Genomic DNA, 16,465 nt, shown 5'->3' on the forward strand with positions numbered 1-16,465 from the left:
ACTACATGACTCATTTACCTATGAAGCATCTTTATAACTTGTTTGCTCAGCTCAAAGATGTCCTTTTGTCTATTACCCTTGCTCATCTCTTTCCCTTCTTATGTAACAAGACAGATGCCAGAGGCGTGGCTCTGCCAGACAGACGGACATATTACAAATAATTAACACCAGCACGTTTCTCCTCCCAGTCTGGGGGCAGCACTGACACAGCTTGTCCGTCAAGCACCATTGAAGAGAGGGAATGAGCATCCAGTTGATCTCAATGCCTGAGAAAGGGGAATATTTGTGAATTATAAAATAAAGCCATCCTGAAGCTGGTAGGGGAGAAGCAAGGAGGAGCATTGGGGAGAGGATGAAGAGGGTCCTGTGCTCAGCCCCTTGGTGGACTGAACCCCTCTGTTTGCGCTTTTTTCGTCCTTGGCACACAGGGCTGCCTGTGAGGAGTGGGTCGGAAATAGGAAGTGGTTGTGTAAGGCGATCTGCAGATGCAGCACAGAGCCCCTTTTCTACGGCAGACCCCTTGGTCCTGTTCTGCACAGCGACACATCAGGTAGTCCTCCTGCTGCAGCCACAGCAAGACACAGGCCACACCCACATGGGACCAGTAGGCAGAGAGAGGCTAGAGATGAGAGGAAAAGATATGACAGGGGACAGGAAGAGGGGGGAACACAAATAATGGGAATAATGCAGAAAGGGGATGGAGTGCAAGGAGTGGGCTTCTGCTACTCTTGTCACTAATCAGATGGGAAAAGATGTTTTCAGGAGCGCTGCTGAGGTCTCTGCCAGAATTTGACATGAATCCATGAAATCCTCTACTACAAAGCAATGAATGATGAAAATGATAATGTGGTTATTATTGTGACATCAGAGAAGGAAGATACATCTACAGGTGTACAGAAGGTTGAACTGCATCTGTCTGTCACAGAAAAGCTGCTGTTTTAACGCATTCTTGATCTTAAGTAGATTGGCAGTCGGCACTCAAAGCCCCAGGAGCTGGAATCTGTCTCCTCTCTGCTTGACTTCCTTATATCTCTCCTCCCTCCCTCTTTTGGACTTTTGGATATCCCGGGTGACCGAACTGATGTAGGTGAATTGCTGATATATCTGATTTCAGATTCAGTAACTGCCCAAGGTCCCCCCCCCCCCCCCCCCCGCTATTTATAGATAGTTTTTGGAGCTGCACATAAAAAAGGGCCTCACTCACAAATGTGGCCCACTGATAAAACACTTTGTTTAATTAAACACTGAGCAGGATTATGAGGCACTCCAACTAGTCCATCACTTTCCCCTTCATTTAATTGTCTTGGTTATTTACAAATCATTACCATAAAGTGGTTTTGAGCAAGATGCATACCACCTCAACAGCTCAACTGGGCTTCACTTGGTATGAATGAGGCTTTTGTTTGAACACGCTTCATTGTTATTGTTTCAAGCACAAATTTAGGCAGAACTGAAGTGGACCAAAGATCCGGTGCCTCAAAATAGAAACTATTATTTCATGGTGTTTGTTCGGGCAGGGCTGCTTTTGTGTGCGCCCATCACTGCCCAGAGTAGGAACATCAGTATGTACTTTGACTGCACTCTAGTAATGTAGAATGTATTACTGAAACCGCAGTTGCCGTTTGTATTTGTATTGTGTTGTGATATAGATTATTAAAGTGTGATGAAGTGATCTGGTCAGATGTACGTCTCTGGCAAATCGTTTAGGTCCAGTGAACCTTTGAAGGTCTGCCCAGGCCAGGCAAAGCTTTGAGAACCAAGACACAACATAGAGGAACACAGACACAGACAGAATCCAGCTCCCTTACCATTACGCTAATAAAACCAAACAGATGAAAAGCACGCTTCCCTACCACCAAAGTCCTGCTGTTTTGTCGCTATGTATATTTTTGAACACACTGTCACGCGTTGATGCGTGCTACTTAGGAAAGCCTGAGTCGTAAGAAGGTCATTTGGACATTTCCTTGGACTATTTAAAGGGAGGCAGGCAGGGTGAATTTGGCAAATGCTGGCACTGACTCACGCACACTGTGCCTGGAATTCCCTCGTTACCATTGGCCAGGGGACTACTGATTTTGGCATTGGTGCAAATTCGACTGAAGAATTATAAAAAGGAGAGAAAAATATTGCTCAATGTTTTTATTTTCCTTTGCGACCTTTTCCACCCTTCTCTAACCGTACGTACTGGAATAGTGCTGGAGAAAGAAACTACTCGCCCCAAAACACTTAACTCCAAATAACCTCAGCTCCTGATCTTATTCTTTGAGTTAGCTGTGTTGCTCCTAGCATTACTCCATGACTGTCAATCATGCGCTCGCTCCGCTGAGGTTCATCTTAAATCTTCTACAAATGTTTTTACTTCCTCCCAGCGCTAACCCAATCCTGCCCCTCTGTTCCCGTGACCTAATGCCAAACTGAAGAGATTTCCTTTCATGCATGTGGGTTGGAGAAAGAAAAAAAGACGAAAATAACGAAAGAATGAAGGAAAAGAGTGAAGAGGCGGGATGATGCATCTGGCACTGAGGAACTTAAGAAGGTGTTGCTGATGAAGTTTTCAGGTCCTATTCTTTTCTCTGCCCCGCCCTTCTAGTTTTGTTATTGAGCTGTTTCTCTCGGCGTGCATCACATATTACCTGGTGCCAAGACTGTAGAAAATGACTCACTTCCTGTTACAAGTGTGCTCTTTGTTTGATTTAAATCTCTGTGTGCCAGAAAGACAGCAGTAAATTTGACTGGAACACTTTGATTCATCTACTCGGGTAACATTATACCCAGTACTCTATAAAAACCCACTACCAAACTGCAAGTCGGTCCCAAAATGTATGCTGAAATTCTACATGAAATCCTGCTGCACAAGCACACTCAAAACAGTTGCACGTATATACAATTATACCCAATTCAGTGTGCAAATGCATTCACGTGCACTCGTGAGTGCATTCGTGTAAAACCTGAGACTCTCTCCTCTCCTAACTCCAAACATTACTATGACTAAAGGTTCATTCAAATGTAGTGCTTTTGTATATCTGTCTGCTCTGTAGTCTCACAGGGAAATTTTGTTTCATGAAAATGAGTGAGCTTGTTACATTTGGCACTGTTATGCATTTATGTAGCCTACTTTCCTAAGGTTTAAGGAAAACCCCTTTCACAGTCACGTGTTAGAACTTGATTGTCTGGAGGTTTATGCATTGAAATCTCCCTCTAAATCTTACAAGCAAGGGTCTTACCTGAAGGTGGGAGGTTACAAGTCTAACATTCTGGTACGTTGAGTAGACTAATATTCTCTGATGCATTTTGGACACTCCCAAGCAGCCCGAGTGACACTTGTTGGGATCTAAAGGAGCGTGTTTGGGTTATCAGCATTTAAGAAACTGAATTCTTGACATCAATAGAATTATTGATGTATGTAACAATTATTAATGATTATTAATATAAACGGGGCACCACCCTGCGAACAGGGACCAATAACCAAACGATAAAACTAAGTCTCATAATTAGTAGTCACTCATAATGTCAATAGTCTGCGTATGACTATTCATTCAGTGACAGTGAAGGTTTTTGAGTTCGAGCACAGGCTACTACATACAGTCTTATCAAATACATATGCACAAGTAATCACAGACGACTGCTCCTGAAAGTATAACAGAGTTTATTGAATCAAAATAATAAATGATCAAATCAATTAATATTGCAACCAACAAACGTTATCATACAATTTTATATGCCTAAACTAAAGAATGAATAAAATGGATGAGGGTGTATGTCTGTGTGTGTATGTGTATGTGTGTGTGTGGGTCTGTGGGTGAACAGGAAGGAGTCTTACAGCTACGCTAAAGACTACAAAGATGGCGGCGTCGAGTGACGCTGGCCAAAGGGGAGGGGCCTTAAGAACTACAGCTAAAAACTACAAAGATGGCGGAGTCGAGTGACGCGGACCAAAATGGCAGTTAGGCTGCTGTATGTAATTCACGTGTGCCTGGGCAGCACGTGATGTGAGGCTCGTTTGAACGAGGTTCCCCAGGGGTAGAACTAGGAGCTGTGTGTGTGTGTGTTTCGTGAAAGGAGGAAAGAGAAAAAAGGAGCGAGAACTCGAAGTGAATCACGCTTCGGCGTGCGATGTGGTAGGGAGCCTGGTTGCTGGTTCTATCATGCATAAATATACCGCTGTCGTCTTTGAACTGCCGGTAACTTATGCCGTGATAAACCACGCACCTCAGCTCACTCACCGAGTCGAGTTAATGAAAAGAGAACTTCCACACGGAGGGGAAGACAATGAATGAAAATAATCCCAAAAGAAACAGTCATAGTTGATACACAAATACAGCGGAGCTTCTCTGCTCCGTAATGATTGCGTAATACCTCAATATCACGCGACAGTCTTAAACACACAAAAACACGGGAATATCAACATATAAATGAATGGCCTGAATTAAACTTAAGTTAATTTAAGCTAAGCTATGCCCAAATGCCAAGAATCTTACTTGTAGATGCTTCGTTGCAACGTTGAAGGGTTCGTGAGCAAAGTTGTCCTTTTTCTTCGAGAGGAAGGGGGGGGGGGTGCTTCTCAGCGCGGCGTTGAGCTGGCGCTGTTTCGGTCTGTCGTGGCGCAGCTCGCTCTGGAGCAAACGCAGACGTGATCTGTCCTCGCGGCAGGGAGGGTGATCTAACTTCGGCTGACGGCGTGGTCCGTGCGTCTTACCGGGAATCGTCGGTGAAGGAGGGAGGCGTTGTCGTCTTTCCTTCGCCGGAATGTGTGCACCAAAAGAAAAAGGAGCAAAAAGCGCTGAACTGATCGCTGAAGCAGATTCGTTATCGCGGGCTGTTTCATCCAGCGAAACGGCTTGTCAGGGTTTGAGTAGGGTTGAAGGGCCGTTGCTTCCTCGTGGCCAGCGTTGCGCTGGCGGGGAAAGTTGGTTCTTCTGTGGCCTGGACGGGGGTGTCCGAGCAAAGAGAGCGTGGTGTGCTCCCTGTTCGACGGAGGTCGACGGGAAAAAGCTGGATTCTCTGTGGCCTGGACAGGGGGGGGGGTCCGGGCGAAGAGAGCGGTGTGTGCCTCCTGTTAACCCCGGAGGGAGAGTTGGAAAAAGCATAGAAGTGGGGGCAGCAGATAGTTTTATAGAACAGAGGTCGAACCACAGGGGTCCTGGGGTCTCTTGGCTCTCGGCCAATGAGATTGCCGCGGTTACCATGGTTATTTGGGGGGGGGGAATTCACACCTGAGTGTGAAATCCCTTTGCTCTCCTCAAACTACAATTCAGGATGAGACCTTTGCTTGAAAAAGTTAAGGCCTGATTGTCTTTGTCCACAGCACATGTTTAAGCCATATGGCCAGAGCCCAACATCCCCCCTTTGTTCTGAAGAGCGAGATGTTGGCTTCGGTCTTTAGAGCAAACCAAGGGCTGGCATGTGCATCCATGTGGTGGGGAAACCTGAAGAGGTGAGACAGTCCAAGTGTTCCTGAGACCAAAAGCAGTGGTTAAAACAGGCAGTGTTCATTGTTCATAGAGTTCAAGGTTCATAGTGGTCAAGTTCATGGTGTTCAAGTTCAGAGTTCATTGGCATCTGGGCAGATGACTAAGGTGGCATCTGGGCAGATGACTTTAACTACTTCTACCTACATCTACTATCATACACAATTCAAATCACAGGTGAGCAAAACATTATTCCCAAATAATTCAATCGCTATTATGATGTTGTGATAATCTAGCATTGCGGCATAGTGTCAAAGAAAGTAACAACCCAAATAAACAAAACAAAACACAAAAGAGAGAGAAGGAAAGAATAGAAAGACAAGAAGCAGGTGAGGGGCAAACAGTGGTTACTGGTTCAACTCCTAGACAGGACTGGAGTCCGTCGGTGGAGCAGTCGTAGGTTGGCTACGTGGTGTTATGAATAGGAGGGAATCCAGTTAGTCTGTCGCTTCTGGATCTATTAGTACATGATATGTGCGTCTATCTCTCTCTCTAATCGGTAGATTTAGAGCGAGTCCTGTGTCTAAGTTTTGGAATCTATCGATATTGGAGTTGCGTTGCCAAGACTATAGGCCAGAGGTACCTGTGAGGGTTGCATAACAGTAGTGGTAGCAGATTTACAGATTTCATTAGCACGGCTAGTGTGACTAGCTAGGCTGGTCTCTCGCTGCTCCAGCTGTTGACAGCTGAGCCTTCTCGGATGAGGTCCTGGGTTAAATCTGACTGCTACGGCAGAGGTTATGTCTTCTCTGGTTACTTCTGGTAGAGTCTATAAAGCATGCAAAGGGTTCTCTATGAGAGTGGAGCATCAGTTTACAGTCGCAATGGTTTGTCAGGTCATGCAACTGTTCTGGTTGAAGTTGGATGTGTTAGCGGTTAGTGCATGTCTACAGGGTGAGTTGGAGCATGCAGTTAAACGTTAGTAGTCAATAGTAAGCGGCCATTCTGCCGGTTGGGTTCGGCACTGGCGAGATTAGAGTGTACTTCCTGTGAAGTACATCTCTCTAAGTTTCTGTTGTCAGAGATCCACCCCCCCTCGCGCTGTTCAAGTGGCGAGGGCGGATATCCCACGTTACCGTCAGCACTCAGGGAAACGTCGCGAACAGTTTCACTCTGGAGTGTGTCATGGCGGGCTGGTGATATCTCCCTCCCCCCACTCTCCTAATTAGAGATGGAGACACGTCCGGCGCACAGGTCAAGTTCAGTTACCTACGGCACTGGCGACTTGACAGGCCCGGGCGATGACTCGGCTGAAAGAAGGCGATGGCTTTGTTGAACAAGCTGGAGGTGGCTCATGATGACAGAGTAGGAGAACAAGGCTTAGTTGACGTAAGATTTTACGAGCTAGGGTGCTCGAAGGGCCTCTAAGGTTGTGGCACCCTAGAGGTGTATGCGAAAAGGTGGGGGAACACATGAGGCTCGTTTCTGACCCGGAGTTGGGTAGAGCAAGAGTGTTATGACCCCCCAGTAAGACTGACGAATATGTATAGATATATACATAACGGGCATTGCCTTTGCGAACAAGGTCGCCCAAGAAGGTTGAAGAACGAGGTGCGAGAATGGGAGTGGTCGTTTCCAGAAGTGTGCTGAGTTCTCTTCCCCCCCCCTACCACGTCGACTTGGCAGCAGGGGGAAAGGTCACTTGGCTTAGTCAGGTGGGCTGCGAGTCAGCGTTACCTGATATTGCCCTTGAGGGCGTCTTTCACCCCCCTGGTTCCGTTGGTCTTTCGACCGCCAGGGTCGTTTGTTCCTCGGGGGTGACCAGGGCTCGCTAGGCCAAGTCCTCTCGTCGTCTTCCGACGCTAGGTCGGAGTCGCTCGACTGTTGGATGCCTAAGACTATGGCGGTGTCTTCGTACCGATTTGTCGGCCGTCCGCGTGTCTCCCATGCAAGTTGCGCGTACTTCCTAATCTCTGGCATGGTGAGGTTACTCGTTCTGCAGTGCATAGTAACAGCGTATCTCACGTTGTCGTGGAGATTGTGCAGGAATAGCGACTTGAAGGCATGGTCTTCTTCTAGACCTGGGGCGTTACGTCCTTGGAAGTACGCAGATCTCAAGCGCCTGAAGTAGTCTCTCGGAGACTCTAGCCTTTCCTGGGAAATGGCAAAGGCGCCGAGGGTGGCAGAAGCTGGGTCGGTGTACAGGGAGTACTCCTCCCTAAGGGCGTGACAAAGGGATGAGTAGCAGTCGCGGATGCTCGGCTGGAGCGTTTCAATGAAAGCGTGGACGCTTCGCGCAGTGGTTTTCCACACTAGCTTTAGCTTTTCGCGCGATGAGGGGCGCGATAGGTCGAGGAGGCAGCGATCGATCTCCCTTAGGTAGTCATCGATGCTCGAGTCGTGATTATCGGGATTGAAGCGCTCTACGTCTTTTGCCAGAGACTCAATCTGTCGAGTACGCAGGCCTCCAAGGTTGATGGGGCCTGGGCCGTCCGAGTCGTCTGAGTCTCCATACTCGCGATGGTGGTAACGACTATCATCCTCCCTCCCTGAGGGGGATGGGGTCAGTTCTTGTTGTGCGCGTGAACTGCGTGGAGGATTGCGTTCGCCTGAGGTGGTTTTGAAGCCACCTGGGCTGTCTAGGACCTGGTGTTGGTCCTCTCTCCTCCTGGTTGGGGATGTCGCCTTCAAGAAATGCAAGGTGGTTCGGGTCTCGGGGAATGAGGGAGCCGAGACCAAAAAATGACTGGGCTGAAAGGCTCGGTAGGGGGTAGCAGTACCTACCGGGGTTGCTGGAACACCTTGAAGCGCTTTCAGTTTGTCATCACTCTCTGATGCTTTAGAGAGTTCTAGGTTGACCTCTCTGAGGTCACTGCGCAGGCTACTATTTTCTGACTGTAGGGCTCTACAGTCACGTGACAACTCCTGAACCTCTGTTCGGAGTGTCCAGATCTCGCGTTGCTGCTCGTCGCTCTGTGCCCGGGTTCGGGCAGCTTGCAGCTGCATTTTCTGATGGTAGATGAGCAGTATTTCGCCGATTACGTCCTGAATCAGGCGCTCTCTGTTACCTGCTGGGTTATTTACATAAGCCACCAGCTGCTCTAATTGCTCGTCGCATAGGACAGCAGTGTATTTTGCAAAGTACTCTCTTTCCTTTGCTGTGAGTCCGAGGACATCAGCCACCGCATCTCGTAATGCGGTGTCTTCTGGAGCTACAGCTCCAGGAATGGGGGATTTCTCGTCACTCATTCTCTCTAATGAGTGCTACTCCCAGTGGTTGTTAATTCCCTAGTGTTAGAACGGAAACTGTTAGTGTTTACGGTTCTCAGTGAAATGTCTAGTTCTGTAACTTAGGATTTCTACTGTTAGATGTTAATTACTGTTAGTGTTACGGTTCATGCAGGCGCACAGTGAAATGTCTAGCTCTGTGACTTACGTTTCTACTGTTGCTGCTCTGAGGTATCACTACTGCTTTGCAGCCAGAGGTGCGAAAATGCTAATGTGGTTTAGCACTTTGGGCCTGTGACAGCTGTGTGTAACTTCTTTGGAGGGATTTAAGAAAACAAGCAAGGTATTACAAATAAACGATCAAATCTACTACACAGCTGGCTGTTAGTTTAAGAAATGAAACGAATAATTAAACCTGGAAACGAAATAAAATTTCGAGAAGGGAATTAAAGATTAAGATTAAAAATCTGGATTTAAAATCAAAAATTTAATTACAATAAGACAAGATTTTGAAGATCAAAGCCTACCTATTTTGGGAAATAAGTTTCAGGAATTTGGATCATTCAAAAGAAGAAAAAAAATAATTTTTCGAAAAAAATATATTTTTGGAAAATTAATTATTCAAAAATAATTATGGATTAATGTGCATATATACTGTAACAAAACTGGAATAACGTACCCTCACACGGGGCACCATTATGTTGGGATCTAAAGGAGCGTGTTTGGGTTATCAGCATTTAAGAAACTGAATTCTTGACATCAATAGAATTATTGATGTATGTAACAATTATTAATGATTATTAATATAAACGGGGCACCACCCTGCGAACAGGGACCAATAACCAAACGATAAAACTAAGTCTCATAATTAGTAGTCACTCATAATGTCAATAGTCTGCGTATGACTATTCATTCAGTGACAGTGAAGGTTTTTGAGTTCGAGCACAGGCTACTACATACAGTCTTATCAAATACATATGCACAAGTAATCACAGACGACTGCTCCTGAAAGTATAACAGAGTTTATTGAATCAAAATAATAAATGATCAAATCAATTAATATTGCAACCAACAAACGTTATCATACAATTTTATATGCCTAAACTAAAGAATGAATAAAATGGATGAGGGTGTATGTCTGTGTGTGTATGTGTATGTGTGTGTGTGGGTCTGTGGGTGAACAGGAAGGAGTCTTACAGCTACGCTAAAGACTACAAAGATGGCGGCGTTGAGTGACGCTGGCCAAAGGGGAGGGGCCTTAAGAACTACAGCTAAAAACTACAAAGATGGCGGAGTCGAGTGACGCGGACCAAAATGGCAGTTAGGCTGCTGTATGTAATTCATGTGTGCCTGGGCAGCACGTGATGTGAGGCTCGTTTGAACGAGGTTCCCCAGGGGTAGAACTAGGAGCTGTGTGTGTGTGTGTTTCGTGAAAGGAGGAAAGAGAAAAAAGGAGCGAGAACTCGAAGTGAATCACGCTTCGGCGTGCGATGTGGTAGGGAGCCTGGTTGCTGGTTCTATCATGCATAAATATACCGCTGTCGTCTTTGAACTGCCGGTAACTTATGCCGTGATAAACCACGCACCTCAGCTCACTCACCGAGTCGAGTTAATGAAAAGAGAACTTCCACACGGAGGGGAAGACAATGAATGAAAATAATCCCAAAAGAAACAGTCATAGTTGATACACAAATACAGCGGAGCTTCTCTGCTCCGTAATGATTGCGTAATACCTCAATATCACGCGACAGTCTTAAACACACAAAAACACGGGAATATCAACATATAAATGAATGGCCTGAATTAAACTTAAGTTAATTTAAGCTAAGCTATGCCCAAATGCCAAGAATCTTACTTGTAGATGCTTCGTTGCAACGTTGAAGGGTTCGTGAGCAAAGTTGTCCTTTTTCTTCGAGAGGAAGGGGGGGGGGGGGGTGCTTCTCAGCGCGGCGTTGAGCTGGCGCTGTTTCGGTCTGTCGTGGCGCAGCTCGCTCTGGAGCAAACGCAGACGTGATCTGTCCTCGCGGCAGGGAGGGTGATCTAACTTCGGCTGACGGCGTGGTCCGTGCGTCTTACCGGGAATCGTCGGTGAAGGAGGGAGGCGTTGTCGTCTTTCCTTCGCCGGAATGTGTGCACCAAAAGAAAAAGGAGCAAAAAGCGCTGAACTGATCGCTGAAGCAGATTCGTTATCGCGGGCTGTTTCATCCAGCGAAACGGCTTGTCAGGGTTTGAGTAGGGTTGAAGGGCCGTTGCTTCCTCGTGGCCAGCGTTGCGCTGGCGGGGAAAGTTGGTTCTTCTGTGGCCTGGACGGGGGTGTCCGAGCAAAGAGAGCGTGGTGTGCTCCCTGTTCGACGGAGGTCGACGGGAAAAAGCTGGATTCTCTGTGGCCTGGACAGGGGGGGGGGTCCGGGCGAAGAGAGCGGTGTGTGCCTCCTGTTAACCCCGGAGGGAGAGTTGGAAAAAGCATAGAAGTGGGGGCAGCAGATAGTTTTATAGAACAGAGGTCGAACCACAGGGGTCCTGGGGTCTCTTGGCTCTCGGCCAATGAGATTGCCGCGGTTACCATGGTTATTTGGGGGGGGGGGAATTCACACCTGAGTGTGAAATCCCTTTGCTCTCCTCAAACTACAAGTCAGGATGAGACCTTTGCTTGAAAAAGTTAAGGCCTGATTGTCTTTGTCCACAGCACATGTTTAAGCCATATGGCCAGAGCCCAACATCCCCCCTTTGTTCTGAAGAGCGAGATGTTGGCTTCGGTCTTTAGAGCAAACCAAGGGCTGGCATGTGCATCCATGTGGTGGGGAAACCTGAAGAGGTGAGACAGTCCAAGTGTTCCTGAGACCAAAAGCAGTGGTTAAAACAGGCAGTGTTCATTGTTCATAGAGTTCAAGGTTCATAGTGGTCAAGTTCATGGTGTTCAAGTTCAGAGTTCATTGGCATCTGGGCAGATGACTAAGGTGGCATCTGGGCAGATGACTTTAACTACTTCTACCTACATCTACTATCATACACAATTCAAATCATAGGTGAGCAAAACATTATTCCCAAATAATTCAATCGCTATTATGATGTTGTGATAATCTAGCATTGCGGCATAGTGTCAAAGAAAGTAACAACCCAAATAAACAAAACAAAACACAAAAGAGAGAGAAGGAAAGAATAGAAAGACAAGAAGCAGGTGAGGGGCAAACAGTGGTTACTGGTTCAACTCCTAGACAGGACTGGAGTCCGTCGGTGGAGCAGTCGTAGGTTGGCTACGTGGTGTTATGAATAGGAGGGAATCCAGTTAGTCTGTCGCTTCTGGATCTATTAGTACATGATATGTGCGTCTATCTCTCTCTCTAATCGGTAGATTTAGAGCGAGTCCTGTGTCTAAGTTTTGGAATCTATCGATATTGGAGTTGCGTTGCCAAGACTATAGGCCAGAGGTACCTGTGAGGGTTGCATAACAGTAGTGGTAGCAGATTTACAGATTTCATTAGCACGGCTAGTGTGACTAGCTAGGCTGGTCTCTCGCTGCTCCAGCTGTTGACAGCTGAGCCTTCTCGGATGAGGTCCTGGGTTAAATCTGACTGCTACGGCAGAGGTTATGTCTTCTCTGGTTACTTCTGGTAGAGTCTATAAAGCATGCAAAGGGTTCTCTATGAGAGTGGAGCATCAGTTTACAGTCGCAATGGTTTGTCAGGTCATGCAACTGTTCTGGTTGAAGTTGGATGTGTTAGCGGTTAGTGCATGTCTACAGGGTGAGTTGGAGCATGCAGTTAAACGTTAGTAGTCAATAGTAAGCGGCCATTCTGCCGGTTGGGTTCGGCACTGGCGAGATTAGAGTGTACTTCCTGTGAAGTACATCTCTCTAAGTTTCTGTTGTCAGAGATCCACCCCCCCTCGCGCTGTTCAAGTGGCGAGGGCGGATATCCCACGTTACCGTCAGGACTCAGGGAAACGTCGCGAACAGTTTCACTCTGGAGTGTGTCATGGCGGGCTGGTGATATCTCCCTCCCCCCACTCTCCTAATTAGAGATGGAGACACGTCCGGCGCACAGGTCAAGTTCAGTTACCTACGGCACTGGCGACTTGACAGGCCCGGGCGATGACTCGGCTGAAAGAAGGCGATGGCTTTGTTGAACAAGCTGGAGGTGGCTCATGATGACAGAGCAGGAGAACAAGGCTTAGTTGACGTAAGATTTTACGAGCTAGGGTGCTCGAAGGGCCTCTAAGGTTGTGGCACCCTAGAGGTGTATGCGAAAAGGTGGGGGAACACATGAGGCTCGTTTCTGACCCGGAGTTGGGTAGAGCAAGAGTGTTATGACCCCCCAGTAAGACTGACGAATATGTATAGATATATACATAACGGGCATTGCCTTTGCGAACAAGGTCGCCCAAGAAGGTTGAAGAACGAGGTGCGAGAATGGGAGTGGTCGTTTCCAGAAGTGTGCTGAGTTCTCTTCCCCCCCCCTACCACGTCGACTTGGCAGCAGGGGGAAAGGTCACTTGGCTTAGTCAGGTGGGCTGCGAGTCAGCGTTACGTGATATTGCCCTTGAGGGCGTCTTTCACCCCCCTGGTTCCGTTGGTCTTTCGACCGCCAGGGTCGTTTGTTCCTCGGGGGTGACCAGGGCTCGCTAGGCCAAGTCCTCTCGTCGTCTTCCGACGCTAGGTCGGAGTCGCTCGACTGTTGGATGCCTAAGACTATGGCGGTGTCTTCGTACCGATTTGTCGGCCGTCCGCGTGTCTCCCATGCAAGTTGCGCGTACTTCCTAATCTCTGGCATGGTGAGGTTACTCGTTCTGCAGTGCATAGTAACAGCGTATCTCACGTTGTCGTGGAGATTGTGCAGGAATAGCGACTTGAAGGCATGGTCTTCTTCTAGACCTGGGGCGTTACGTCCTTGGAAGTACGCAGATCTCAAGCGCCTGAAGTAGTCTCTCGGAGACTCTAGCCTTTCCTGGGAAATGGCAAAGGCGCCGAGGGTGGCAGAAGCTGGGTCGGTGTACAGGGAGTACTCCTCCCTAAGGGCGTGACAAAGGGATGAGTAGCAGTCGCGGATGCTCGGCTGGAGCGTTTCAATGAAAGCGTGGACGCTTCGCGCAGTGGTTTTCCACACTAGCTTTAGCTTTTCGCGCGATGAGGGGCGCGATAGGTCGAGGAGGCAGCGATCGATCTCCCTTAGGTAGTCATCGATGCTCGAGTCGTGATTATCGGGATTGAAGCGCTCTACGTCTTTTGCCAGAGACTCAATCTGTCGAGTACGCAGGCCTCCAAGGTTGATGGGGCCTGGGCCGTCCGAGTCGTCTGAGTCTCCATACTCGCGATGGTGGTAACGACTATCATCCTCCCTCCCTGAGGGGGATGGGGTCAGTTCTTGTTGTGCGCGTGAACTGCGTGGAGGATTGCGTTCGCCTGAGGTGGTTTTGAAGCCACCTGGGCTGTCTAGGACCTGGTGTTGGTCCTCTCTCCTCCTGGTTGGGGATGTCGCCTTCAAGAAATGCAAGGTGGTTCGGGTCTCGGGGAATGAGGGAGCCGAGACCAAGAAATGACTGGGCTGAAAGGCTCGGTAGGGGGTAGCAGTACCTACCGGGGTTGCTGGAACACCTTGAAGCGCTTTCAGTTTGTCATCACTCTCTGATGCTTTAGAGAGTTCTAGGTTGACCTCTCTGAGGTCACTGCGCAGGCTACTATTTTCTGACTGTAGGGCTCTACAGTCACGTGACAACTCCTGAACCTCTGTTCGGAGTGTCCAGATCTCGCGTTGCTGCTCGTCGCTCTGTGCCCGGGTTCGGGCAGCTTGCAGCTGCATTTTCTGATGGTAGATGAGCAGTATTTCGCCGATTACGTCCTGAATCAGGCGCTCTCTGTTACCTGCTGGGTTATTTACATAAGCCACCAGCTGCTCTAATTGCTCGTCGCATAGGACAGCAGTGTATTTTGCAAAGTACTCTCTTTCCTTTGCTGTGAGTCCGAGGACATCAGCCACCGCATCTCGTAATGCGGTGTCTTCTGGAGCTACAGCTCCAGGAATGGGGGATTTCTCGTCACTCATTCTCTCTAATGAGTGCTACTCCCAGTGGTTGTTAATTCCCTAGTGTTAGAACGGAAACTGTTAGTGTTTACGGTTCTCAGTGAAATGTCTAGTTCTGTAACTTAAGATTTCTACTGTTAGATGTTAATTACTGTTAGTGTTACGGTTCATGCAGGCGCACAGTGAAATGTCTAGCTCTGTGACTTACGTTTCTACTGTTGCTGCTCTGAGGTATCACTACTGCTTTGCAGCCAGAGGTGCGAAAATGCTAATGTGGTTTAGCACTTTGGGCCTGTGACAGCTGTGTGTAACTTCTTTGGAGGGATTTAAGAAAACAAGCAAGGTATTACAAATAAACGATCAAATCTACTACACAGCTGGCTGTTAGTTTAAGAAATGAAACGAATAATTAAACCTGGAAACGAAATAAAATTTCGAGAAGGGAATTAAAGATTAAGATTAAAAATCTGGATTTAAAATCAAAAATTTAATTACAATAAGACAAGATTTTGAAGATCAAAGCCTACCTATTTTGGGAAATAAGTTTCAGGAATTTGGATCATTCAAAAGAAGAAAAAAAATAATTTTTCGAAAAAAATATTTTTTTGGAAAATTAATTATTCAAAAATAATTATGGATTAATGTGCATATATACTGTAACAAAACTGGACTAACGTACCCTCACACGGGGCACCATTATGTTGGGATCTAAAGGAGCGTGTTTGGGTTATCAGCATTTAAGAAACTGAATTCTTGACATCAATAGAATTATTGATGTATGTAACAATTATTAATGATTATTAATATAAACGGGGCACCACCCTGCGAACAGGGACCAATAACCAAACGATAAAACTAAGTCTCATAATTAGTAGTCACTCATAATGTCAATAGTCTGCGTATGACTATTCATTCAGTGACAGTGAAGGTTTTTGAGTTCGAGCACAGGCTACTACATACAGTCTTATCAAATACATATGCACAAGTAATCACAGACGACTGCTCCTGAAAGTATAACAGAGTTTATTGAATCAAAATAATAAATGATCAAATCAATTAATATTGCAACCAACAAACGTTATCATACAATTTTATATGCCTAAACTAAAGAATGAATAAAATGGATGAGGGTGTATGTCTGTGTGTGTATGTGTATGTGTGTGTGTGGGTCTGTGGGTGAACAGGAAGGAGTCTTACAGCTACGCTAAAGACTACAAAGATGGCGGCGTCGAGTGACGCTGGCCAAAGGGGAGGGGCCTTAAGAACTACAGCTAAAAACTACAAAGATGGCGGAGTCGAGTGACGCGGACCAAAATGGCAGTTCGGCTGCTGTATGTAATTCACGTGTGCCTGGGCAGCACGTGATGTGAGGCTCGTTTGAACGAGGTTCCCCAGGGGTAGAACTAGGAGCTGTGTGTGTGTGTTTCGTGAAAGGAGGAAAGAGAAAAAAGGAGCGAGAACTCGAAGTGAATCACGCTTCGGCGTGCGATGTGGTAGGGAGCCTGGTTGCTGGTTCTATCATGCATACATATACCGCTGTCGTCTTTGAACTGCCGGTAACTTATGCCGTGATAAACCACGCACCTCAGCTCACTCACCGAGTCGAGTTAATGAAAAGAGAACTTCCACACGGAGGGGAAGACAATGAATGAAAATAATCCCAAAAGAAACAGTCATAGTTGATACACAAATACAGCGGAGCTTCTCTGCTCCGTAATGATTGCGTAATACCTCAATATCACGCGACAGTCTTAAACACACAAAAACACGGGAATATCAACATATAAATGAATGGCCTGAATTAAACTTAAG

General features: G+C 47.0%; 1 protein-coding gene across 1 annotated transcript in view; it reads right to left on the reverse strand.

Moving 5' to 3' along the window:
• Window positions 1-290: 290 nt before the first annotated feature.
• Window positions 291-16,465, reverse strand: part of LOC306787317 (EF-hand domain-containing protein 1-like) — a gene marked incomplete at both ends in the record, with an annotated part of 36,338 nt that continues 20,163 nt past the window's right edge. Inside the window, 2 exons of the mRNA XM_079282435.1 lie at window positions 291-434; window positions 518-619. Coding sequence (XP_079138561.1) covers window positions 291-434; window positions 518-619 — 246 coding nt within the window. The remainder of the gene's footprint in view (window positions 435-517; window positions 620-16,465) is intronic.

The sequence above is a fragment of the Melanostigma gelatinosum genome, assembly GCF_949748355.1.
Source record: "Melanostigma gelatinosum genome assembly, chromosome: 13".
NCBI classification, from domain to species: Eukaryota; Metazoa; Chordata; class Actinopteri; order Perciformes; family Zoarcidae; genus Melanostigma; species Melanostigma gelatinosum.